Below are 27,287 nucleotides of genomic sequence, written 5' to 3'. Positions count from 1 at the left end.
AACATCGAAATACTTCTAGAGTTTTAAAAATGCTCTCTATAGTAGCAATATATTTTGGAAGTTAATGAACAAGCTCCACTCCACTCAAAATCCGTGCTTCAGTAAACATTGTACAATTTATGTTTGTTGTAAAGGTTAGTATGACAAAGGACGGTCATTATGTGTAATTTCAACTGTAAAAAGTACGGAACAAACACTGGCAATGACTAAACAATTTAGCTATTAGTAGCAATGATTGAAATTTGGATCATTTTACTTTACAAATTTTGGGTGGATGGGTGTAAGTATATAAAATATGTCTGAGCATAGAACGTTTCGCATGTCCCAGATTTATGGATATGCGTATTGCATAATTTGTTTTGCAATTGTTGTAGCAGTCATAGGTAAGCACATAAAAATCATACGTGACCATCACACTTTTTATTCATTACACGTACCTGCTCTGTATGTTGCTCTCCTCAATTTATTGTTGTATGATGCAGCTTTTCATCGATACCATATGGAATTAACTCAATCACTGTTGTAGGGTTGTCAGTCTATAAACTTCACCTGTGTTTAACAAAGAATAAGAGAAATGGAAAGAAAGAAAAGACAATGAAGAAGAAGTAACAGAAAGTCTACCGCATAATGCAAGTTTTTAACATGTAAAATATATTCTTTAATAAAAACTTTTAAAAAACATGTGTCGTCATACGTCGCATGGTCCAATAAAACTTGCTAAAACATTTCACTTTTACAGTTCAACTGGAAATTCATGCAATTCCAGTTTCTAAGGGACGATAAAACGTAATTTAAAAGTCTTTCCCACGTTTCCATCTCTTCAACGCTATCTGCAGATAGATAATGCCTCGTTATGGTGTAAGGGGTTGCATCAGAATTTGATGGTCGTCCAGTTTCTATGACTAGTGTCCGAGGCCTGGCGCATAATTCGCGATTGGCTCTCGAAATAGAAGAAATAACACAGTAGCTCAGATCAATGGTATTAACCGGTTCACTAAAGTCACTGTCTTGAGGATAATTCCAGTACTTTAATACACTACCGTCTAACAAACACCAGCGCCTATTCCACACAGCCAGCCCGCCAGCTTCTGAACCTATAGTTAGAAATCCCTTGTGCGTCAAGGAAAGTTCTATTGAACTGGTGATTTGTAAATCAACGCTACCCAGTGATTCATTACAGTTCGTCAAGTTGAAGGTACACTGTGCCAAGTCCGAAATAACAACTTTAGCTGCGCCGTATAAATTAAAGGAAGGTTCCCGGCGTTCATAACTGTAGAGCCTCCTACTTCTGGTCTCAGACTTCTTGTAAAACCCGAGTATGTGATTCGGGGATGGGCACATAGTTGTATCCTACAAGAAAACATGTCGGTAATATTGCAAGTTATCAATTTACTTTTACCGTCTTTGCTAATCGCTTAGCATTCAGAATATTTAAATAATACAACTTGATTATTATTTCAAAATCTGATGGTAGAGAGTCAAACATAAAGCACTTATTGAAGTTTATCCGATTTTGGTCATCCAGTTTGGCTATTTCCGTAGCTAGGACGTGTGGACCACAACTTGCAATCGCAAAGAAGCATTGTGTTATCAATTTCGTTTTTAAATTACCTGTCCGGATGGGGTGAAACAGTAAATTACCAATTTTGACATGGCCGACACTGTAACAGTCTTCAGTTAGGTCTTCGTATTCCACCATTTTCAGTTCTCTCAGCACAGCTTCTCTCTTTTCAACTGAAAGCAGCAAGTCAGGGTAGATACCTAGAAACAGTGCAACTTACTGGCCAATAGAAGTATCCTTTCTGCCTCTGCATATTCAGTACTCGCTTTGAATTCCTTGCAACTGAGGCACAAATTTAGAGCTTTTGATGCCTGGATGATTATGTGATGCTGTCTAGCGGCCTCGCTTATATATTGTGCTGCTTTGCTATCCTCAGGATGTATGGAATCATCGTCAATTGTCACCTTGTCGTACATGGTCGAAGAAGCGTAAGTGTTACAGCGGCGCATTTTTCTCGAGAAGTGGCTATATGAACTGTTGGATTTAGATAATAATGTAGATATGTTTGAAGTTCCTATGCTGAAGTCGTCGTTATAATTGTAATTGTGAAGGTCACTCTGAAAATACAGATTCAGTATTTAGGTCTTCAAATGTCTTATCTAAAATATAATCATATCTTAAATATATTAGGCTTGTGTCAAGTGCAATGTGCAATCGGAACTTTAACAACGAGAAGTTCTTCGCAATACCATAATATAACACATACCTCGACACATACTATGGCAATACCTACCTATATATACAGTATAAACAACGCGAGGTTTTCGCAAAATGTGCTCTTAAAAATTAAAACTTCAAAATGATGATTATTAAAGCATTAGTTTCCTGTTCAGTGGCTATAATAGGCAAAGACGTAGACCGTTTTTAGGAATCTCCTCCCCACTGTGAAATGTCATCATGAAACCCGGAAACTTGTCACCTTCACCATCTTCACGACGAGTTAAGTGAATTAAACAAGGTCAGTGTAGCTTGAATAAGTAAAGACCCCTACCCTGAGCGGAAGAACTCCTACAGGATTGTACCTACTACTAAATCCAACTGTGGATAGGGGAGGTTTCATCCTCCAGATGCTCGTCCAGATGTATAGAGCTAACATTATCCTCCATTTGCTGGTTCTGATAGGTACTGAAGGTATCTAAACTGTACAAGGGCGTTTTTTAAATTATATCTATCGAGTCTTGGGCATGACAAGTGTCTGATCGATGGATTAGAGGAGAAGCTGGTGGAGAAAGAAATTTGTCAAGAGTATATTGGGGTGCTTTGGCAAACGATTATAGTAGTAAGTGTTTCACCGGGACTCTTCCACAAAACAGGATTCAATGGAGTTCCTTCGTCCCCAAAAAAGGAAAAACCCAGTCCTCGACTGGAAAGTTGAGACTGAGGGGACATTGTGCATATAGAATGTACACGGCAAAATGTATACCCAGGGGCGGACTGGCCCGGGGGGGCGGGTGGCGATTGCCACCTGGCCTGTACGTCATAATGGCCCGTTGGAAATTTATAAGTATGTGCTGTATTTAGTTTCTTGCACTATTAATAAGTTATTAACACGTTTCTCTAATTGGGGTTGATGTTAGGTTGTTAAAAAATTCTGTTTTAATTAAAGTGTTTTACAATTAATTTATCATTTTTTGTCGTAGCATGAAAGTGATGAAATACAATGATAGGCGACGCGCCTCGTTTGGATTGTATATTTTGTTACTTTTAATTATCAGCTGCAATTAAAAAAAAACCTGTATTGTAATTGATTTCCGAAAAAGGAGTACTTTAAAATGAAGCAAAAAATGTTTTTGTGTGCACCGCAGAGCTACCCCCCGCCACCTTCATTACTACACTAATACTTTAATGGCCCGTAACCTATGCAATTCCACCTGGCCCGCCCCTGACTAGAAACCAATTTCGAAAGAAAATTCAAAGGGCTATAACTTTTGAACTAGTAGCCCAATTTTGGAACTGTTTGAAATTATGGATTCTACAGGTCACATTCTATTAAAAAAATTTTTTCCGGGTCGATCTGAGACAATTTTTTTCGGAGCTCAAAAAAAGGCAGTGGATAAATCCAAAACAAATCGTACTTTTTCGATCGGACGTCCCAAGTTTTAATTATCAGCTGCAATTTAAAAAAAACTGTATTGTAATTGATTTCCGAAAAAGGAGTACTAAAATGAAGCAAAAAAATGTTTTTGTGGTGCACCGCAGAGCTACCCCCCCGCCACCTTCATTACTACACTAATACTTTAATGGCCCGTAACCTATGCAATTCCACCTGGCCCGTAAGTACCCAGTCCGCCCCTGGGTATCCCTATTAATAGTGAGGTTTATGGAAGTTTTATTGAGCAAAAAAATTGCCTCAGATAATGATCTGAAAAGCGTAGTGCCGTCGTTTTTTGAATTTTTGAAAATATTTTATTAACCTTGTGCGGTTTCCTTCATACACCCTCGTATTTCTATTGCGGACGACGACAAACCAGTAAATTTAGACCGCTACGTACACCTTTTCGATAACCGAAAAAAATAGAAATTAGAATGGTTTTGATATCTTATCTTGAGTGTACTTCTAAAGTACTAAAGGGCCCCATATACGGTACGATCCGTCGTCACGATCGATCTGATGCGATATCGTGACAATAAATCGCCCAAAGCCTACCACTCACACACGAAACGAATAAGCCATACACTGTCGATTCATCGTTACGATATTCACGATTGCATGCTTTTTTGTTGCGATGTCCGATATCCAATTCGATGAAGCAAATCGTTAACGATCTTGACATACACTATCGATTCGTCGTTTCGATCGGTCTGAAACGACGGATCGGACAGATCGATCGTACCGTGTATGGGGCCTTTTACAATAAATGGAATAATCCATAGAGAACATCACTGGCAAAGGGTCTACAAAGCAAACATTCAATCTCGCATTAAATTAAAGTACATTTCTTAAACAGTTCACCATCAACATCTTCTTTGGAAATACTGCAGAGAAAAATAAATAATAAATAAAATAAATTGCAAGCGCTTTATCAATAGGATTAACGTGTGCTCTGATTTTTCACCCACTTGTACCCTCTTTTACGTATCTGAGATTTGAAATAATCATGTCGGGGATGAAAGACTGTTCGGCCCCTCCAAAATTTAGGCATGTTTTGACCTTCAAGAATGAAATTGAATACTATTTTAATTTTGCCCAATGAGAAGTTATAATATGCACATAATATCTGCTCTTCTACTATACTACTTTGTTCTTGGAGGAGTAGAGTCGAGGGTAGAGCGGTCTTTTACCCGTTTACATTCATGAGATAACTATGTCAATATTGTTATTATAAACGTAGGTACAATTGGGCACAAGCAAAAAAGTATTCCGATTAGTTCCCAAAGATTGTAAAATGATGGGAAATCTCCGGATTCTGAGGGAAATTCATTTTGAAGAGAATATATTTAGAGGACATTTTCCGGGAATGTTTTCCAGGCTAGAAATATTCGAAGGTACAAAAGAAAAGCTATTAACTGACAGGGTAAAAATAAAACTTATTATACAAACTTTTTTTAAAGTATTCAAAATGTTTATTGAATTATTCTAAATCCCATATTTTTCTGTGTAATTCCTTTTTACAACCTAAAAAAATGGACATTTTCTACTCAAAAAAGTTACCCCCGTCTCATCGGTATCGCCACCCCTGAACATCTCTAGGGAATTTCGAGGGCAGATATCGACTCCGCGAAAACCTCCGAGTAACAATTTTCGAGCAAATTCCCAACACGGTTAATTTCTTACTCCAAAACACAGTACGGGAGTGTCGCCCCTAAGCATCTCAATTTCGACGGCAGACTAAACCCCCCCGAGTAACGATTTCTAAACGATTGCTCTAGCTTTTCATATAATGTTTATAATTTTGAAAGTAATGATGCAACCGAGGGTGCAACAATAGATACGTTTTTTTGCATCTCTTACGCAATTTTAAAAAAATGGCTCAACCTGTATTGTACATTTTTCTTCTTCGTATTTTTCTGAACACTATGCCGAAAATCGCATTTCGATTCTGCAGATATCTATCTATCACGTCCCTAATTAAAAGAATTCCTCAATTTTTAAGAGACCAAAAAGTTTCGAAACAAACCAGAAAATTAAATTATTGTTTCACAACTTGTTTCCCAGTGGTGCGCCGAAAAAAAGTTCAAGGGTAGAAAATGGAACATTATAGTTCCGTACCATCCCCTTCAGCGTAACTTATATTGCAAAATTGAGTAAACTATCTTAAATGCGAAGATATAAAGAAAAAACTTTAAAAATCATGAAATTTTAACACCCTGTAGATCGGTCACAAAGCGTTTGCGAATATGTACTTTTAGTCATAAAATAAGCGAAAGAATTCGCCCCTTCCGTATTTACATCATATTTAGGAACACCGATGTATATTAAATACCTAAGGAGTTCCAAAATTTCACCAAAACAACTGCATTTTTTAGTTTCGGTGATTTTGAAGGGTCAACCAACATTTCATACGAAACTATTCTACCAAAAATACCAAATACATCCCCAATAACAAAGTCCCCGAGGAAGCCGTTAGGTACCATTTTTTAGCGGCCGTAGCTATCGCTCTTTTGACATTACACAATTTTGCCCGTGCGGGAATATTTCCGCACGGGTTTGAATCGTGCACAACTGAAATCGTATAGTATGAAGATGAACTATGAAAGAGTGCATTTGACAACGGCTGCAACACGATTAAAAATAGTAGTGAAGGGGCAAAACCGTGTAATGTGAAAAGGCATAACCGAGGGCATAATATTTATCTGGCAGTTTACCGTTACTGCGTTACACCATTAAAGAAAGGTGTAGAACGCTTAAGAAGTTTGTCAGCAAAGATTAAGGGACTATAGGCACTACTTATACGAAACTCTAATCAGACAACCAAATTTGTATTTGAAACATTACGATAGGAGCTCGTTAATAATGAAAATGCTGTTTGAATGTAACAGGATAAATTGTTCATTAGTAGGTACTTCAACGTACTTGTGTACACTGAGACATAATTTGAATGTAAAAACCTCGGTAAAAACTGTTACTACATAGAAGCAAAGACCGAGGCAAAGACTACCCTCCCCCACAGTCTTTGGTAGAAGTAAAAAGCTTAATTTGTCACCACAATAGCAATTTTGATTATAATACTGTCAGCCGGACAATCAAGCAAAGCGCCTACAATAGTACCCTTCTATATTTTCGAAAATTTGCTAATGCTAAATGAGTTTTTGAAATCCGGAGTATCACTACGAGACCTTAGTAAATTTTATGGGTAAACTTGATAGTACATAAAATGATTTGAGACCTTTTCGTAGTCCCAAAGGAATACTTGGAGTCATTTTTTAGGAACATTGAGCTCCCAGTTTTGCTTATGGTTCCGGTTAGGTCCTCGGCCTCGAGACTTCTTAAAGTGTCTCTGATTAGTTTTTGGCTGGCGACAAAAAATGGAAGATTTTTACATTTGCTACAAAGGAATTTTTGAGTTCGGTAATTCGGTTGGAGTTCCAGATAGTACCTCATAACTTGCTGGAAACTAATTGCATGGAAGGTTTTTATTCAATGCCAATAGTAAATAAAGCTACAGATTGGAATTGGAGTTTGGAGTTCTGAAAGAATACAAATACTTTTTTAAACCTTTGTTGTGCGATGCATTTGGTAATTTTGGCGGAATTTTATAGTTCTGTGCCAAAGGTAGGTAATGAAATTTTACAATGAAGTTTTTCTTTTTTCATTTACTCCTAACATATAAAAACTTTTTGAGGATGAATGCACCATGTTTACACATTACGGGTCAATAATTGTCCGCAAACTCAATGGGAGTTCTTGCTTTCTTATTTCATTAAAAAGATAATAATCTCCTGCCTATAAAAAACAATCTCATGCATAATAAGCAAAAAAAATGGTATAACTTTGTATAGGTGTAGAATTTAACATAGGCATAATAATGCTACCTAAAAATATAATGAAAGAACAACTATACTAATACAATGAACAATGACATACGAAGTACAAAGTTTCGTATTCGACGAGCAACTGGCGTCTACTGGGGCGCCTCTACGTAAGTTATGCAGACGCAGAATTCTGTACGGATGTCAATTTCAGATGTAATGTAATGTAATTGCTGGGCCAAAAAGGGAAATCTAACGTAATGTTGTGAAATAAAAAATGGAAACTTACTTGAACTTCAGAGTTACTGGGATAATTATGCAGCTCTCCCCCTAAGGCGTCGAATAAAAATTGTTGAACGTCGTATTCGGCTTTTTCTTCCGGCGCTTCCGCGTCATCGTCCGACGAGGATTTTTCGGAAGCTGGTGCGCTTTCCACCACTATAATTGGCTCGTCCCGAGTTAAGGTAACGTTGGGAGAATCTTCGACTTCTTGTTCTTCCATCAGTTCTTCATCAAATTTAGTTTGCACGCGATGTTTAGCCCGAAGCTCACTGCGTTGCCGGTGACGATCTAAAATGTTCTTAAATTTTTCTAACACTAATTTGGTAATTATCTCCGACTCGTTAACATGCTGCATAACAGTAATATTCGCATGTTTGGCTAATAAGACGGTTTTACCCATTAATGGCACTTTATGTTTACGTTTTGATATCGAGCTATTACTAATGCACGATAAGTCTTCCTTTCTGGATATGTCACCATTAGATTTCCATCTTTTTGAATTAGCAAACAGTTCCATTTATATAGGTACTTTACATAATTTTCTTATCGACCGTAAGAGAACACATCATCATCACCACCCACACTGACACATTCATTTCAAACCTCGGGCGGAGAGTATCTGATATTAAAATATTCCCATGCAAGAGAACGAGCTTAGCTATCAGAAAATGTGTCCACAATTGACCTTTAATCAACATTTGCGGCGTTGTTGGTATACAGCTCTCTTTCGTTATTTACTTAATTGCACAAAATCAATACAAATTTCGAAAATAATGCGTACGGGAGATAGTTTTGTCGCAGACTTAACTTTAGCGCAACCCCGGGAATTGTAGTTTTTGTTCTCCTGCCTGTCTGTCCGTGTAGACTAGTCGGCGCCTCCTAGGCCAACTATCGCAAATTTACATTGCGAACTGCAGTTGTGCTTCTCGCAAAATAATTGCAATTGCAACTATTAATAAAAATGTTTGCGTCCTGGGATTTGTACCCCCCTTCACCATTCTCCAAAGCCATAAATAGGCGGAATTGGAATAGGGGACGAAATCACATAAGTACCTATAAACTTTTAAGTTCCATCAAAATATGTTCCAAATAGTTTCCTTGGCAAAAATCCTTTTAAACATATAATAATATAATTCCATTCAGAGCTGCAGCTGGGCAGTATTCGATTTTGTAAATACTTTTCAGTATTCAAATACTTTGTAATTAAATACTTTTATGGAAGCAGTATTTGTATTTGTAACTCAAATACTTTCGCAAATATAATTAGTATTGGAATACCTACTTCGCATAGTATTTGAATACTTTTAAGTTATTCAAATATTTGAGAACTATTTAGAAATGTTTAGAGGAAGTTTCCATTATCACAAAATCAAATATAAAAATCCGTTACAACTGAATACCGAACGACCCTAGAGTGAAACTTTTTGACCCGATACTCGTAACTTAAAAACAATAGGGACCTTTCTTATATCCTTAAGACCATGTGTACCAATTTTCAAAGCGATCTCACGTTTCGGACGGACAAAAAAGGAGCTGTTTCAAAATCGCTAGGATTAATTTCAGAAAGGTGTACTATAAGAAAGGTCCTGGTAACTCATATATAATAATATAATAATAATACCCTTTTACTGCTCTTAAATAACAATAGAAATATAAAAAAAATAACCTCAGGGGAAGGGACTACATTCAGTGCACAAAACGCTGTTCTTCCAAGTAGCCCCCATACAAAGTATAACTTGACATTTTTTAAGTAGTACCTACTAGTATTAAGACTTTTATCTTTTATCTTTAATGTACCTATTTGAGTGACAAGTATTTGAATACTTTTTACTGTATTCGAATACTTTTGAAAGTATTCGAATACAATCTAAAGCGATCTCACGTTTCGGACGGACAAAAAAGGAGCTGTTTCAAAATCGCTAGGATTAATTTCAGAAAGGTGTACTATAAGAAAGGTCCTGGTAACTCATATATAATAATATAATAATAATACCCTTTTACTGCTCTTAAATAACAATAGAAATATAAAAAAAATAACCTCAGGGGAAGGGACTACATTCAGTGCACAAAACGCTGTTCTTCCAAGTAGCCCCCATACAAAGTATAACTTGACATTTTTTAAGTAGTACCTACTAGTATTAAGACTTTTATCTTTTATCTTTAATGTACCTATTTGAGGACAAGTATTTGAAAAAGTATTTAGTATTCTAAAGTAAATACTATTTGATTTGTCTAAGTACTCTAAAGTATTTACTATAAACTTAGTATTTAGTATGCAAATACTTTTTGAAAGTATTCTGCCCTGCTCTGATTGGAACTGGTTCAACTATTACAAGAAATTATTTTGGAAAAGTATAGGGATTACCAAAGAGATGGCGCAAATGTAACAATTGCATTCACAAAAGACAATTCCAGATACTGGATCATTGAAGTACAATTGCTCTACAAATCCTACATGAAATTGCACATTTTCAACTGCCCTTTAAGGAAAATTGAGTCGGACGTGGCTATTAAGTGCATAAATTAAAATGTTATTGTGAATGTAGTTTCGTACGTGGCGACATCTCATTGGAACTGGTTCATTACAAGAAAATAATTAGGAAAAGTATAGGGATTACCAAAGAGATGGCGCAAATGTACCAATTGCATACACAAAAGACAATTCCAGATACTGGATGATTGAAGTACAATTGCTCTACAAATCCTACATGAAATTGCACATTTTCAACTGCCCTGTAAGGAAAATTGAGTCGGACGTGTCACGTGGCTATTAAGTGCATAAATTAAAATGTTATTGTGAATGTAGTTTCGTACGTGGCGACATCTCATTGGAACTGGTTCAACTATTACAAGAAAATAATTAGGAAAAGTATAGGGATTACCAAAGAGATGGCGCAAATGTACCAATTGCATACACAAAAGACAATTCCAGATACTGGATGATTGAAGTACAATTGCTCTACAAATCCTACATGAAATTGCACAGTTTCAACTGCCCTTTAAGGAAAATTGAGTTGGATGTGGCTATTAAGTGCATAAATTAAACTGTTCTTTTGAAGGTAGTTTCGTACGTGGCGACATCTCATTGGAATTTCCATTGCATTGCAGATGCTTTTAGGGGTATTGAGGGACTACCCAGAATTTTAGACTGTGCCAAAAAAATCTCTTATTATTATGCCCTAGGTCGATAACACCCGGAATTCAACTCAGAACTCCAGAATCCAAGCAAAAACCCTTAACATATGCTCACAAACAATTTCCGTGATTGACTTCTTTCGATAGCTCTTTTTGTTACTAAAATATTCGAACTTTTAAAAAACAATGTTTTTCTTCCAATATAACTGAAACATTGTATAACATTGAAATTACTTTGGCTGAAAGCTGCTCATTCAATGCAAAATCCCTATTCCTAATTTTTCATAAATTTATTCGCATTAGTTGTCGAGGTAATGATTGATCACTTAACTCGTCCTTGGACACTCTGTATCCGTACTAAATGGTAAAAACGTAGTGTCTGGTGTAAAAAAAACTGTCCAAAAAATGTAACCCAACTACTTATGGCACCTTATCATTTTTAGAAACTCAGTTTTGGTTGATAGTTTCAATTTGCGGCCAATTCACAAAATTCATAAATGTCAGTTTGCGACCAAAAAGTTCTAGAGACCTAGTTCGTAGTTATATTTTATGTCTTGTTCCGTTTATTTACTTGAAATAATTTTATGCTGTAAAGAAAATCAGAAAATTCCGATGACTTCCGAAAAATGCCAGAAAAACCAAAATTTTCACACAGAAAAATAAAAGTTGGAAACTGTTAGTTTCAACAGGATGGTGCACTCGCGCCCTAATCGTGCGAGAATTCCTATCAGGCAAATTTCCTGGCAATGAAACAATTGTTTGATAGGTTTCTCGCACGATTATTATTACTGCAGATCTTTATACAATATACATATAATGGGTAAGCCTTTTAGAAATGAAAGGTGGTGATTTTTATACTAAACTACAATTTTTTAAGATCCAACATGAAGGGAACTAAAGATATATAGAAATCCCAGTTCGATATGTATACCTAGATATAAAGAGTAAAATGCTCAAATTTGGATTTTTTTAAAATTCAATATATCTCAAAAAATGATTGAATAATATAGATCTGTCTTCAATAAATTTATTTCAGAATAAAATGCAGGGTGTCCAATCTAAAATTTTCTAGTTGGGGGGCTGTTGACCACTTTTGGAGCACCATGGATAAAATTACTACCAAAATATACACTGCGCAATAATTTTGGTCTGTGTATGCGTTTAATATTTTTTTAGGATGCACATTCCCTTTAAAATTACCGAAAAAAACTGCCCATAAATAAGAAAGTTGGAATAACGCATGCCCAATTTATTTTTTCAAAAAGTGCACGTGATAAATAATGATCCAAGAGGTTAACCGTGATTTCTAACAGAACCAATTTTTCTCTATCAATACATTTAACAGTTTCGTCAATCAAATTTTGGGTTTCTTTAATCCTAGGTTAAAGTAGAGCAAGTTTCATGTTTAAGTTTTAGCTAATTAAAAAACAAAATACAACAAACCACAATAAACGACAAAAGTGTAAAATTATGAGGAGTTCTGGAAATAAAGATAGCATTACAAACTACCCTCATTTTTCAGGAAAAAAAGAAGAATTGGAGAACAATGAATGTGGTTGAAGGACTTTTACATTGAAAATTTGAAATGTACTCCATAACACTACAGACTTGGATCTCAGAAGGGGTGTTTTTCCCCAATAGTACATAACAACGCTACAAATATATTAATCCCATACACATGGATCGCCCTGTATACAATGGTTCAACTCAGAAAGAATTATCTTTTGGATCATCCTGTATTCCACATTTTAAGTGAGGTTATGTAACAGCAACTTCTATTTTTTTGACGAATTTTGAATTGAAATATGTGACGTCCGAATTATCTTAACTTATCTGTGGCGATTTAATTTCAACTGGCCTATACAACCACTAGCTGGCACCGTTATACTATGCTTCATTGAATAGTTACTTAACCATGTAATTAGAAATCACTGCCACTTGTACCTCTACAACTCCTTCAAACATCATGGAATTGAATGTAAAATTTTACATAATTTGCTTCTTGGTAAGTAAACCCGAGCTGTTAGCTTTGAGTGCCATTTGAACCTTCAGGACTCTCTGGCTCTGGGCCTGTTCCTTCCTATTTTAGCCTCGCACATTACATCTTTGGGTGGTACGCACACTGTTTTAGGCACATTAGCTACTCTATACACAATTACTCGCCTCTTTGCTGGGAGTTTAACGGTAAGTTTCGACGACAATCTCCAAATGTGACAGGATTGTTGATTTTAGCGAACTTGGATAGATGCTTTCGGCAAAAAGGCCACTTTACTACTTATTCTCGCGATTAATTACGTTGTTTACATACCGTTTGGCACCACAACATCTTATTTCTACATCATTCTATTACGTTTGCTAGTTGGTAATGCGTAATAATTGTTGTACTTGTTGTAGGCACTTTTGTTGTAGGATTAACGAGTCAAATTCATCATGTCTGCAATTCATTTGTGGCAGAACACAACTCCAAAGAAAGTCTTCCCAATGTACAAAGTATTACGAACGTAATGTCTGTGGCCGGCTTTGTGATAGGTCCAATGATTAGTGGTGCAATTTATGAACAGGCGGATGGTTTTTATTATATTTGTAGGCTTGCGGCAATATTTCTGTTTATTTGCATTCGTAAGTAACAATACTAGCGTTCGTTGGTAAATGTACACTTTTGCAGTTATTGCCGTAACACTGCCCAACTCGAGTAGTACAAGTTCAGAGACCCCCGGGACATTTTTAACGAGAAGTGCGGCCGATTTGCTGAGGAAATTTGGTAGACTTAACAAATTGAAGATGAAGGAAGATTGGCATTTTGTAATTTTAAAGTTTTTGCACAGTGTAAGTGCAACAGTGTTTTTTATGAAATTTTCCATGCTTTTAAAAGTACGTTACCAATTGTCAATGCCAGTAATTGGTTGTTCCTATTCATACCAAGGTAGTTTAACATTTTTGGCACCGTTTATCACCGCATTTCTTAATATTTCCAAGTCCTCTTCTGCAATTATAACGTCTTTGTTTATTGCCACAGCAGGTTTTATGGGTTTATGTTTTGCCAACACTTACGATTGGTATTTAATTAGTTTTATTCCAATGATTCTTGCTCATACTTTATTAATTACACTTTGGAAAAATGCCTTTACGGAACGATCAACGAAAGATCACGAAATTGAGGGTGTTCAAGATGGTATTGGAGAGGTAGCTTCTATCGCAACACCTTTTATTTTCGGCGTATTCTGTGATTTATATGGCGTCCACGCTTTGCAAGCATTCACGATTATTCCTATGCTGATAAGCATATTAATCGCCGTTATTACAATATGCCCCCCTACTCCTATGAAAACGAAAAAGAAGACAAAATAAACATTCCAAATTTAACTAGGCTCATTCCTTATGTATTGCAAATTAGTAGGTACTTGAGTATAATTACTCAATTAGCCAAGGGCAGTGCCTTAAAAAAATTAATTACCCACTATTTTTGGATAGTGTGTTTATATGCATTTTAAAAATGTGTAAAGTAATTATAGTTTATCAAAGTTTTATTGTACAAAGCATGTAAACCATTAAAGCTAGTTATTATTCGTTATTTTTATTATGGTTGTACTAATCTACTAAATTCCACTGATAGTTTAAGAACATTCTCATATAATTATTAATTAAAAAAATTGCACTCGCCGCACATTAAAGTCCTTAGATACTCAAACTACGGCCAAATCCGCCTCATATTATACGAAAAAGTGCATAAAATTTACAATTACGCGACACGACATTCGTTGATATATATATGAGAATACGTCTACGAGTTCTTTGGGTCGTTTGTAATAAAAGCCCTTATATTTATTGCAGAAGCCCCATAATGTGCATTCAAATTAGTACTAGATTTGAAAAACTAGTGCATATTACTTATTAGGTAAACCTCGTATATAATGCGATTAGGTGCAAGTGCAGTTAGTAGTTCAAAAGCATCACGTTGTCTAGTTAGTTTTTTAGTTACTTTTTGTGTTTGCGGATTGGAAAGTTTCCCGTTTATTGTTTAGGGTTATGTTTACATGTTTTTGCTAAATAAGAAAAATGTTTGAAGCTCAAGAAGTAAATGCAGAGCACAAAGACTTAATACACGATGTTGCATACGATTTTTATGGCGAGCGAATGGCGACATGTTCGAGCGATCAATACGTTAAGGCGAGTATTTTCATTGTAATAATCGAGAGATCAGTGTACTCCGTAGGTGTGGGATCAAAATAGCGAAGGCAAGTGGAATTTAACGTCCAGCTGGAAGGCGCACAGCGGCTCAGTGTGGAAAGTAACTTGGGCGCATCCCGAATTCGGCCAGGTTCTAGCGACCTGCTCGTTTGATCGAACGGCCGCCGTCTGGGAGGAGTTAGGTTAGATGCTTTGAAATGGGCCGTTGATACATTTCGGTGTTTCAGTTGGTGAAACGCCCGGCCCGGGGGAGAGAGGTACGCGTCATTGGGTGCGGAGAACGAATCTGGTCGACTCACGCACGTCTGTTACGGATGTGAAGTTTGGACCGAGAACGCAGGGGCTACAGCTTGCAACTTGCTCAGCTGACGGTGTTATTAGAATTTATGAAGCGCCCGATGTTATGAATTTAAGCCAGTGGACTCTACAGCACGAGATCCAATGTAAATTATCGTGCAGTTGTCTAACCTGGAATCCCAGCTTATCAAAGTAGGTTGTCAATCTTTTGCACGTAAATTTAAGGGTCTGTTCCAGGAATCATCCTTTGATGCTGGCCGTGGGAAGTGATGATACCAACTTGTCAGCAGGCGGGAAAGTCTTCATATACGAATACAGCGACAACATAAGGCGGTGGATCAAGACTGATACAATAGCAAGCGTTACAGATCCCGTTCATGACATTGCATTCTCCCCCAATCTAGGACGTAGTTTTCATTTATTAGCCATTGCAACTAAAGACGTTAGGATCATTAGTTTGGCTCCCATTCCGTAAGTTACACCTTCGATTTACTGTAATTTTATTTGACACTTGCAGTGATAACGCTAACACCCAAAGTGGACTGAACAAGCTTGACATACAAACAGCAGCACAATTCGATGATCACGGTTGTATGGTGTGGAGAGTGTGTTGGAATATTACCGGCACAATTTTGGCATCAAGTGGAGATGATGGTTGTGTTCGTATGTTTAAAAGTATGTTTGTCGCTCTCACTGAATTTCGCATTAAACTTTTTTTGCAGTGAACTACATCAACGCTTGGAAGCCAGTTGCAGTATTAAAAGGTGACGGCTCGCATATTAGCAATGAAGGCCATCGCTCATCGGTCTCTTCCGCTGCAAGTCTACCTACTCCTCCAATGGCCGCTGTCTCTCAAACTGCAAGGTATATCAAGCTTGGTACCATCTCACAGTCACGAGAAGCTCCATGGCATTAGCGGTGTCTTGAAATTATTTCTGGTAAATTTGATTAATGCCCGTGCCATAAAAAGGCCTAAATATACTAGACCAAAGTCCAATTTACCAGCTAAGTTAAAAAATGTTGCATATTTTATAGTTCACCATACAGTTTTGTAAGAAGTAATGAATAAACAGTTAATTTTAAGTATCTTTTGATTTCCCTCACCGAATTTCGTTAAAAACATTACTTTTACTAAACTGTGCTTTTGTCTAAATGGTTCTAACATCGCAGAAATCATTGTGACTAATGAAGGGCTCTATTTTTTGTTCTTTTTTATTTTAATTTCCTTTCAATGTCCCTACTTTAGATTAAATGAACCAGGAGTCGCTTGGTCCATTTCTGATGTGGCGTTGGCTATCCATGGAGGTCTTGCTTATGGAATTACATTTTAAGGGCACATGTTCGAGAAATGTTTGAACAGCTTTAAATACATGTTTGTAATAATTTTTGTAATGTATCTGTTGTTTTTTTAAATAAAATACTGTATTGTGAATAGCAGCCACCTAAATTGCCAATAAAATTTTGCATTACGGATAAGTAAATAATTGGATAGGCAACCAATAATGATATTGCATTGTCTGCAGTTGAAGAGGTTCGCCCTTATTGTAATAAATTTATAAGGGTCTTGAAATGGAGAGAAAGTCATGTAAAAGTTTTGCCACAAGTAGTTCCATCGCTTCCAATAATTTATAGTAGTTAAAATATTATTTATAAAAATGCGAACTATTTAAATTAATCCCCTGCGTTCTCAAAAGATCTCGAACTCATGATATTTCCCGCAAACATTGCGTCACACGCGTCTCAGATTGGCCGGAAAAAAATTTTCTTATAGAATGTGGCCTGTAGAATCCATAATTGCACACAGTTCCAAGATTGGGCTACTAGTTCACAAGTTACAGCCCTTTGAATTTTTTTTCGAAATTGGTTTCTAGTCTATAACTTTTGATTGAGAAGTCTGATCGAAAAAGTACGAATTGAATTGGATTCTACGCACCCAAATTAATAAGAAAAAGTGTTTTCCCGAGAAATTTTGGTGTAGTCGATTTTTGGTAAAAAAGGAAGGTTTATACACTGCCTTTTTTTGAGCCCCGAAAAAAAAATTGTCTCAGATCGACCCGGAAAAAAAATTCTCGTATAGAATGTGACCTGTACAATCCATAATTTCAAACAGTTCCAAGATTGGGCTACTAGTTCAAAAGTTACAGCCCTTTGAATTTTTTTTCGAAATTGGTTCCTAGTCTATAACTTTTGATTGAGAAGACTGATCGAAAAAGTACGAATTGATTTGGATTCTACGCACCCAAATTAATAAGAAAAAGTGTTATCCCGAGAAATTTTGGTGTAGTCGATTTTTGGTAAAAAAGGAAGGTTATACACTGCCAGGGTAAAACCCTACTGTGGAAAGTGTCATTTTCATGATGACAGTAGCAAATGATGATTTCTAGACTAAAAGTTATAGCTGATCTTGGAAAATCTCTTTGAATTATAGGTAAGTCCTATGTTGTTAAAATTAGTCTCAAAATTTAACAGATTCATTTTCAGCCCTTTCAAATTTCTTACGAAATTGGTTTTTATTTATTTATTTATTTGTTTAACCAGAAACCATACAGAATAAAAATTCCAATTACATATGGCACTGGGGCTCTGAACAAATATTAGGACTTAACATCTAATTTTATTTATTATTGAATTTAGGGGATCGTGAAAAAAGTCGATATTATTAACTGAGGACAACTTATTTAAAGTGATCAAAGATCTTAATAAGTGGGGAAGTTCTGTTGTTAACTGCAAAAATAGTATTATTTTGCCTTAGCTTAACAAATGGTACCTTAAGTTTTTTTTTTTTTTGGGTTGGATCCATCGTTCCTCGAAATGGGGGTTGAAATATATTGTGTGATCAAAACTCTCTAAACCTTCCCCATATAGTTTTTATTCGTTGAAGTTTTTAAAAATAAAAGCGACTATAGTTTCGGCGTACTGCCATCATCAGGCGATGTGAAATTTAACAGGAAAATGGTAAGTTACATACAAACGTTGAAGACGAATAAGACGAACATGTTGTTTTTTAATTATTAACTGGCCGAAGCCAAGTGAAAAAACCTGAAGAGTGGTTAAACCGGAAAGGTTGTCCTAAGTTTCAAAACGAATTATATCAAGCCTTGTTAAGACAACCAACCGGAGGGTTGAATTATTACATTAAAAGTTGAAAGTTGAATTTAACACATTTCAAAAGAACCGGGGGAAAAAATAAACTTATAAAGTTTTGAAAACTATTGAGATGACTACATATTTAAATTATTTAAGTAAGTTTAAGTTCGAGATCATGCAGACGGCATGTCTAGAAATGATTGACAAACCGGTATCATGGCGGATGGCAGTACGCCGAAACTATAGTCGCTTTTATTTTTAAAAACTTCAACGAATAAAAACTATATGGGGAAGGTTTAGAGAGTTTTGATCACACAATATATGGTACCTTAAGCTTAATTTCTTGAAGTAACTCGGTAGAGTTTAACGAATTGTGTAAAATTTTGAAGATAAAAATTGTGGAGGCAATTGGCCGTCGGGTTTCTAACCTCGTTATATTTAAGCCGAAAGTACTATTTAAGTAATTAAGCTGGGTACCGTAAGAGACCAAATGTGGATAATTTTGGGTTGACCTAAAAAACATTACTCGGATGAACTTTTTCTGCACTTTTTCGATCATGTCTGAGTATTTGAGAGTTTGAGGAGACCAGATACATGCAGCATACTCAAGCTTGGATCTAATAAACGCATTATATAAGGTTAGCATTGTCTGTATATTCGTGAAATTGAGTGTATGCCTGATAACGAAACCAAGAAGTTTGTAACACTCATTTGTTAGGTATTCAATGTGTAAGTTGAAGTTAAGGTTGGTATTGAAAAACACGCCCAGGTCCTTAACGGAGGTGACTCTTAGTAAGACCTTTCCATTCATCTTATAGTCAAAAAGTAAGGGATTTTTCGATCTAGTAAAAGTAAGGACTTTACGCACTTATTGATATTTAGTTTTAGTTTATTTTTGATACACCACTTAATTACTGAGTTAATGTCCTCTTGAATATTTAAACAGTCACTTGCGGATTGGAATTTACTAAAAAGTTTTAGGTCGTCCGCAAATAGTGCTTTCGAGTTTTTTATCACTCGCGGTAAATCATTTATGTATAAGAGAAACAGAAAAGGACCAAGAAGTGTTCCCTGGGGAACGCCCGATGAGGGATAAAATTCGGCTGAATTCACACCATTGAATTTCACTCTTGTTTTACGGAGAGATAAGTATGATTTCAGGAATTTGACGGTCGGATTACTTACGCAATTTAAAACAAGTTTACGGAGCAAGACTTGATGGGATACTGTGTCAAATGCCTTCGCAAAATGTGTATAAACACAGTCTACCTGGGCTCTCTCATCCAAGGCTGCTGCTGAGAAATGCGTAAACTGCATTAAATTGGTAATCGTTGATCTGTTCCGCGTGAAACCGTGCTGTTGATCTGCAATTATACTGCTGAGATGGGAATAAAGTCTAGTATAGATCACTCTTTCGAAAATTTTCGCTATTGCTGGTATAATTGCAATTGGGCGATAATTCTCAACTAATTTTCGGCTTCCACTTTTGTGAATTGGTGTTATTCTGGTGCATTTCCAAGCTTCAGGGAATGTACATGTTTGCAAAGCTAAATTAAATAGATGTAGTAAGGGGGTTACCAATAAAGATGCACATCCTTTCACGATGTAGGGTGGGATTCCATCTTCGCCCATAGCCGACCTCGGTTTCAATTTTTTAATTGCTTCCAGTATCTCGGATTCGTGTAACTGAGTCAAGTGCAATTTGGATAACACCAGGTCCGATTCCACGTCATCTTCCGGGTCATCGTTCCTCTCAACAGTGTAGACTGACTCGAAGAAGGATGCAAAGGCGTCCGCAATGCTTCTGGCGTCCGTTAACGAGGTGTCTTTGTACCTACTCAAAAACTCCAGGTAGTGACTATTCTTCCTCAACGACTTGATGTAGTTCCAGAATTTATTGGAATTCTTCCGCAGTTCCATTTCAATTTGATTAATGTACCTCTTATGAGCAATGTGGATCATTCTTTTGAGTTCTTTTCTGGCTTCAATGAAGTCTTCCGATTGGCCATGTAACCGACACTTATTTTTCTGTTTGATTTGCTTAATAATGTCTATATTAAACCAGCTAGGATACCTACTTATTGGCACTCCTAATTGTAACTTTGGGGACACATTCTTCGAAAATGTTCATTACCGTTTGATTTCTAGTCTATAACTTTTGATTGAGAAGTCTAATCGAAAAAGTACGAATCGTTTTGGATTCTATACGCACCAAAATTATTACGAAAAAGTGTTTTCCCGAGAAATTTTGGTGTAGTCGATTTTTGGTAAAAAAGGAAGGTTATACACTGCCTTTTTTTTCGGTCGAAAAAAAAATTGTCTCAAATCTCAATTTCTTATAGAATGTGGCCTGTAGAATCCATAATTTCAAACAGTTCCAAGATTGGGCTACTAGATCAAAAGTTACAGCCCTTTGACATTTCTTACGAAATTGGTTTCTAGTCTATAACTTTTGATTGAGACGTCTAATCGAAAAAGTTCGAATCGTTTTGGATTCTACGCACCAAAATTAATATGAAAAAGTGTTTTTCCGAGAAATTTTGGTGTAGTCGAGTTTTGAAAAAAAGGAAGGTTATAGGTACACTGCCTTTTTTTGAGGCCGAAAAAAAAAATGTTTCAGATCGGCCGGAAACGCCACCTTCATTCTTTATCGCCGTTGACTAATTTTTCATAGTACCTCGGTGTCTATCGAGATTTCTGGAATATTCGCTATACTTTCCCCCTAACACGGACGACGATTGTTCCAGGTAAGTCTCGTTCTATAGCGCGAACGGTGGTACTTACACGACGACCCCCTCGCACATCCACCATTCTTGAAGAAAAAACCATCCACCGTACGCACGTCTTACGAATCGGTTGCAGGGTTCCTCTGGGATTAATTAGTTTCAAAGCTTGCTGCGTTCCCCGGCGAAAGCATCACTAATTAACGTCTGTACCGCTATAGTTGCTCTATAAAGCTTTCGGGAGCCGTAAGATATGCCAATCTCATCAAACGGGCTATATTCGCTTCGAGGTCTTGCAAAATTTCGTCCGCTTTTGGGTTCGGTTTCTTTAATTGAGCGTAATACACCTGCTGCAAATGTCTATCTTCATATTGAGCTTCCAACCGTGATACAATTTGCTTGTGTTCTGGAATCTTACGCAAGCCATCCAACGCATCACCACGTAACCCAACTATCAGGAAAGTTCCCTTCTCTTCCACTGTCCACTCTTATATTTGCTTCGGCAGCGGCCTCAAACTGTCTCAAGTAGGTGGACCACGGTGATTTTCCCTCGAATTCTTGTGGTACCAATACAATACTTTCATATGGTGGGGGCTTCTTTGCGGCACGATTCTGGAGCAGCATATATCATAGATGACCCATCACTATTTTCGCATTAGTGAATTATTTTCGTAGATCGTCGATATCAAGTTTCATTTCATTTTCTACTGTATGATGAACTTTATCTTGGACAATCTGTATTTCATTTTGGACACTCTGTATCTCATCTTGAATCGTACTTCTTATTTCTTTAGCGTGTAATTACTGACCATGAGTATGATTAGGTAGTAAAAAAATTAAATAAATATAGCAAACGAGCTCCTTGGTATGTCTATAACTTGGCATTGCGTATTATATGGTTAAAGTTATGTTCATTTTGAATTTCAGTTCATAACTAACGCAATGTTAAAAGGGCCTTCCTTAGTTTTGGGCTATAAGTATAGCCAAATCATGAACTCTGATCTACAAATTCACCTCAAAATTTCATCATAATCGGTCCATTGGTTTTCGAGATATCGTGCTAACGGACAGACGAACAGACACCGCAAAATTATGAAGTCGCTAAGAGCTCGTTAATAAATAAATTGAAATTCATACTATTCACAGTGAAAATTAGCACAAAATACGTTTAATGCGTAACTGTCAATATACTTTTTGATAGAGAAGTATTAATGCTAGCCAGGAGAGAATGCCGGTCACAGAACACCTGATTCTTGTCTACGATCCTATGTCTTTGATATTAAACCATACGATTGTAGACTGGGATCAAGCGTTCTGTGACTGAAATTCTCTCCTGGCGAGCCTAATAGTAATAGACGTGGAAGGGAAGTGACGAATCGAAAAAATCTTTGTTCGTTCTGATCTCGAGGCTGTGCTACACCGTATAAGAAAGAAACCACAACGAAAAAACTTTAATTGGAGGACTGGTAGTGGTACAGCTACAGACGGACAGACAGACAGACGGACAAAGCGCGGGCACGAGACAATAGCATTCACTTAAAAAATAGTGATTTGCCGTCTTCGAGGTAAAAGGTAATAATACATATTCACGAAAAATTCAATTCAATTTCAAACAATTTTCAACAATTAATTCATAATAGTTTTATTTTTCGCATATCCTCCGCACTGTCAGTAAATAGCCGTATGAACAGCACAAATTTTGTATTTGTAAAGTATTAGATTTGTCGCGAGAAGACAGATTCAAACTTACTCTTTGTTCGAGAATTATGAAAATAGTTAAATTAGTTAGAATAGTAGATAATTTTGCATGTAAATTTAAAAAAATATGATGGGAAAGGGAGGGGGAAATACAGCCTTTGCTCCCCCAGTATAAAATATGGAGGGGGTGGCAACTGACTCCCTCCGACTCCTACGTCCCTGTGTGAGTTATTTATTACAACCAATTAACAACAAATCTGAATGGTATTTATATTTAATTTCCGCTGTGTATAAATTCATAATACAATAAGCAAATAAGGCAACTTTTTTACCCGCAAAAAAGAAAGAATTTTCCCATTTTTCCCCATAAAACACCCTCCGGAGGACGGACGGTCACAGACACGCGGACGCTGCCGCGGCCCGGGGGGGGGGTACCGAGGACGGGCGCGTCGAACCGTGTAGGGTAGTTAAATTGCAATAAATTAACAAACAGGAAAGTGCTTTTTTAAGATCAATAAATCAACTATAGATGGTTCATTATTTTTGAATGTACAAGGTGTCCGATTTTTACGGTGTCAACAAATACCTGATTCTTTAAAATAGAACACCCTGAATATTTTTCATTTGTTACCTCTACATTGAAACCTAGTTATTCACTTTTTGATTTTTTATCAAAGTATCAAAGTATCCTATTAATTTATTTTCGAACAATTTCACAAATGATGAATCGTTTTTTGAAGGTAAGAAATAAATTGGAGTTAATCCGAGTAAATAATAATAATTAATAAATATTTAAATATTTTTAGGTTACTTATAGTTGTTCGTGCTAATAAAAAACAAAGGTAAATAAGTGACGCAAATTACTTATTTGCTGCAAATGTGCTACATACCTACTTATTTGGTAGTAAAATAAAATTAATTAAAAACGTGAATTTCAAAAGAGTTGAAATAGTCTTTTTAATTAGTCTACGAAATACTGAGTACACTTGCAGCAAATAATTAATTTGTGACACTTGTTTACTTACGGGTATTTTTTTTATTACCACGGGTTATTTCGTTGTATAAACGCGTAATTGATTAATAGGTAGAGTAATAGGAAGAGAACACAAAAGACTATCGGATAGTAAATTGGTGGTAATTCCATTTGAAAAAAAACTCGGAAAATTGACGATTTCATTGTGAACACCATGTATCACTAAATTCAAATTTCCTATTACCAAAGTGTTGTCCTTTACTCGGATACAACAGTATTGCTCAAATTTATTTCTTAATAACTTCAAAAATAAGGTCCCCACGATTCATTAAGGTGAGGCTTGCTTATGGGGAATTATTCAGAAAAAAATTAATAAGATGGCCACATTGAAAAAAAATCAAAAAGTGAATAGGTTTCAATGTAGAGGTTAACAAATGACATCGAAGTAATTAAAAATGTACAGAGTATGCACAAAGGGATTTTTATGTTTTTTACCAGGTATGAGCTAGAGAAGACCGATGCACTGTTGCTGGATCCTGTATTGATGCAATTGTAGATATGCGGTTTAATTTTGAGGACGGATCATGTTATCGTATAGTCGAGATAAAAAACCAACAAATTTGATTGGCTATTGGATCTTTAAGATATTTGGTCTTTTTAACGAAAAAATTAAACTTTCAATTTAATTTAATTAGTTTAAATCATTCCTTGGATAGTTCTAATAAATTATTAAGTTGTATTTTACCCTCTTCAAGGTTTGCCGCCGTGTTATTGTTGTACATCGGCACATACGATACATTGGCGATAGACGAACCGATGGTACATTATTTACCTAAACTAAAAACAATAACGGACCCAAGGTAGATCCATGTGGGATTCCGATATTGATGATTACGTTAGTTGATCGCGCTCTTTTATAGGTGACCATTTGCGTTACTTATAAATAAGTAATTCTAACAACTGTCGTTGAAGTTGTATACGTACCTTTAATTTATTAATTAAAATACATCAGCACAATAGAAAGCCTATAATTATAAACTGTTGTTAAACGCATTAACTACATTATCCAATTGAATTACCTACCTACTAACACTTCTGTAGTAGACTTGTTTGATCTAAAACTGTACTGGCAGTTGTTAACGATGTTCGAGATTCGGATTCGTGATCATCTTTTTCTTTAAAAAGTACAGACACACAGACCGAGTGACATCATCGAGGTTTGGTTTGATTCGGATTCCTGGTGTTTCAAAACGTATAGGTATATCCGTAAAAAAAGTGAGGAGTCATTGTTTACCCCAATGCAATACATCCCTTACTAACGTGCGGGGGTAAACATTCTTTTATGCGAAATACTAGTTGGCCAAAGTTACGTAAAAAATGCGGAATTTTTGATTTGTATGCAATGGAACCATAGTGATTAAAATAGCTGTCATCATTTTGGATAGTTTACTTCCACGGTTTATCTGTTTATTACCAACGCCTTATTGTCTGTAGGTAGTACACATATTGCAATACATTTACGAGGGGGTTTTAATTTAATCGTATGATCGATAATAATTAAGTACCCTTTTTGGGTTTTTACGTCACCTAGGATTCTAACGTCTTAGAAACGGTGCTATGACCAGGGTCCTAGCACACGAGTTCAAAAACCAAAATTGTATTTAAATAGGGAATGTAATTCCATTTTCGCATTTTATAAAAATGTTTGGTTTTCGTTTAGGATTTAGTGAGTTTACATTAATTAAACAAACTTAAAAACTCACCATTAGCCGTATTTTTTCAGTCTTTCTAAGGAAATTTACCACTGGAATGGCACTATACCCACCGCACCGTTTAACTTTTCGCCAACTACTGAGTAACAAATTATTAGGTAGGTGAAGCGATAACAGGTATAGAGATCAACGTCGGCACGACCTTCTTATCATTTAGTCACGAATACATTAAATGGAAAGTTAAATCTTTTAAATAAACACAACGGTCGCTGTTCATTTTTGACGTCATAATTAAAATTTAAATACCCAATTCTAGAATCATCCAATCCATTACATTTTTTAGCAAAAAAATAAAGTCACCGCAAAATGAAACATGCACTATATTGTTTGCGTTTTGTACAGGGTGTAAATCGAAAAGTGGAACATAGGCGTTTAACATGGGAAATTACATTTTCTTTGCGCAAATGTTTCCTAATTATTTTACGCAAAAATACTTCAATTAAAAGTTATAGAGATATAAATTCGGCATCTAAATCATGTGAAACGATTATTCTACCTCTTCTTGTACGCGAAAAGTCCGTAAAAATCCAATATTATGGTGCCCATAAGAAATAAGAAGATATGGAAATTATGATAACAGATTTAGATTCTCCGAAAAAAAAGTGCCCATGGAAAGTGCCAACGGGAAAATAAAAACTAGATTTGACATTTTAAAATATTTTTCAAAAATGTCAAAACGCTTTTTTTATAGTTACAAAAAGGAGCAACCTTGCCCCCTTTACCCTACATTGTATCTCTCACCGTTACGGATATCCCAATGGTGAGCTACGAAATTGAACCACCCTGTACAGCTCATGTGCTAGTTCTTAATATCCGAGGTAAAAGTGTCTATCAAGGGGGTCTCAGAACATACGAAGACAGTCAAGTTAGGGAAAAGTTGCGCAATTAAAGAGTAATTCTCATGCTGTAAAGAAAACCAGAAAATTCCGATGACTTCCGAAAAATGATTTGTACAAAAAAAATCGCGCGAGAATTCCTGTCAGGCAAATTTCGTGGAAAATGAAAAATTTTTCGATAGGTATTCTCACATGATTGGGGCGTTGTGCGCGGGTGCACCATCTTGTTGAAACCAACAGTTTCCAACTTTTGTTTTTTTTGCGTGCCGTACATCGTGATATTCGTAGTAAAAATGCTACTCAATAGAGTATGTACCTTTTACAAGCAATATAAAAAAATAAAGTTGATGATGATCTTTTAATTAAAATTCTTTGTAGAGTTTAAAAAGTGGAAATGAGAAAGTATTTTTTTAAAATTTTTTGTATCCGTTCAAATAAATAATTGCGCATGTTTGACACAGTGTATATCAAATTTTTCTTCACGTATGGGTATGTGCAAAATAAAATTTTACCGTACGCACAGTGTCAACTTTTGCAATGCACTAGCAAATATTCCTTACTACAATGAATAATAAATGAAGTTTTTCCACAATATAATGAATTTGTTGGTTGTTCATCAGTGGGCTTTTCCGTTTTCTCAGCGAAATTAGTAAATAAAATATGTTCAAATATGAACAATGTTTGGAAATTGGCATTACACATCCACATCATTAGGTATGGGTGTAGACTGAAAATGAGCAGATTTAAAATCTGTTTTTTAAGGTGGAACACTACGATCCTTGATTAATTAATATCTTAATTGGTATGGAACCGCCTTTTGAATAT

The 27,287-nt window shown here is 36.0% G+C and overlaps 3 protein-coding genes across 5 annotated transcripts; 2 read left to right on the top strand and 1 right to left on the bottom strand.

Annotated features, from left to right (window-relative positions):
- Positions 1 to 535: 535 nt before the first annotated feature.
- Positions 536 to 25,745, bottom strand: LOC116174796 (anillin-like). Of its 2 annotated transcripts, XM_031492786.1 has the most exons (5): positions 25,618 to 25,745; positions 7,761 to 8,041; positions 1,782 to 2,118; positions 1,400 to 1,734; positions 536 to 1,350 (listed from the first exon to the last, which is right to left on the bottom strand). In XM_031492786.1, the coding sequence occupies exons 2-5, from the start codon at positions 7,971 to 7,973 to the stop codon at positions 718 to 720; spliced, it is 1,518 nt and encodes a 505-aa protein (XP_031348646.1). In that variant the 5' UTR covers positions 7,974 to 8,041; positions 25,618 to 25,745; the 3' UTR covers positions 536 to 717. The 2 variants fall into 2 exon arrangements, with proteins under 2 accessions (XP_031348646.1, XP_031348645.1); XM_031492785.1 differs by lacking the exon at positions 25,618 to 25,745 and having other exon boundaries at positions 7,761 to 8,403.
- LOC116174797 (major facilitator superfamily domain-containing protein 9-like) lies at positions 12,641 to 14,465 on the top strand. The gene is made up of 5 exons (XM_031492787.1): positions 12,641 to 12,893; positions 12,941 to 13,072; positions 13,121 to 13,250; positions 13,298 to 13,507; positions 13,554 to 14,465. Exons 1-5 carry the CDS (start codon positions 12,855 to 12,857, stop codon positions 14,234 to 14,236), a joined length of 1,194 nt encoding a protein of 397 aa, XP_031348647.1. The 5' UTR covers positions 12,641 to 12,854; the 3' UTR covers positions 14,237 to 14,465.
- On the top strand, positions 14,867 to 16,759 carry LOC116174798 (nucleoporin SEH1). Of its 2 annotated transcripts, XM_031492788.1 has the most exons (7): positions 14,867 to 15,055; positions 15,102 to 15,258; positions 15,304 to 15,565; positions 15,611 to 15,844; positions 15,891 to 16,048; positions 16,096 to 16,237; positions 16,620 to 16,759. In XM_031492788.1, the coding sequence occupies exons 1-7, from the start codon at positions 14,945 to 14,947 to the stop codon at positions 16,702 to 16,704; spliced, it is 1,149 nt and encodes a 382-aa protein (XP_031348648.1). In that variant the 5' UTR covers positions 14,867 to 14,944; the 3' UTR covers positions 16,705 to 16,759. The 2 variants fall into 2 exon arrangements, with proteins under 2 accessions (XP_031348648.1, XP_031348650.1); XM_031492790.1 differs by lacking the exon at positions 16,620 to 16,759 and having other exon boundaries at positions 14,868 to 15,055; positions 16,096 to 16,456.
- Positions 25,746 to 27,287: the final 1,542 nt, after the last annotated feature.

This window comes from Photinus pyralis, unplaced genomic scaffold (assembly GCF_008802855.1).
Source record: "Photinus pyralis isolate 1611_PpyrPB1 unplaced genomic scaffold, Ppyr1.3 Ppyr1.4_LG6, whole genome shotgun sequence".
Classification (NCBI taxonomy): Eukaryota; Metazoa; Arthropoda; class Insecta; order Coleoptera; family Lampyridae; genus Photinus; species Photinus pyralis.
Note: the sequence above shows the minus strand (reverse complement) of the source record. Positions and strands in the feature narration are given on the sequence as shown.

Bases quoted from the DNA above. Each gene is read 5' to 3' on its own strand.
- LOC116174796 (XM_031492785.1), bottom strand. From the start codon at position 8,270: ATGGAACTGTTTGCTAATTCAAAAAGATGGAAATCTAATGGTGACATA. The intron at 1,735-1,781 runs GTAAGTTGCACT...TGCTGCTTTCAG, and splicing joins AAGGATACTTCTATTGGCCA to TTGAAAAGAGAGAAGCTGTG. The intron at 1,351-1,399 runs GTAAAAGTAAAT...GTTTTCTTGTAG, and splicing joins CTAAGCGATTAGCAAAGACG to GATACAACTATGTGCCCATC.
- LOC116174797 (XM_031492787.1), top strand. From the start codon at position 12,855: ATGGAATTGAATGTAAAATTTTACATAATTTGCTTCTTG. The intron at 13,073-13,120 runs GTAAGTTTCGAC...TGTTGATTTTAG, and splicing joins TCTTTGCTGGGAGTTTAACG to CGAACTTGGATAGATGCTTT. The intron at 13,251-13,297 runs GTAATGCGTAAT...CTTTTGTTGTAG, and splicing joins TCTATTACGTTTGCTAGTTG to GATTAACGAGTCAAATTCAT.
- LOC116174798 (XM_031492788.1), top strand. From the start codon at position 14,945: ATGTTTGAAGCTCAAGAAGTAAATGCAGAGCACAAAGACTTAATACAC. The intron at 15,566-15,610 runs GTAGGTTGTCAA...GGTCTGTTCCAG, and splicing joins TGGAATCCCAGCTTATCAAA to GAATCATCCTTTGATGCTGG. The intron at 16,238-16,619 runs GTATATCAAGCT...TCCCTACTTTAG, and splicing joins GCTGTCTCTCAAACTGCAAG to ATTAAATGAACCAGGAGTCG.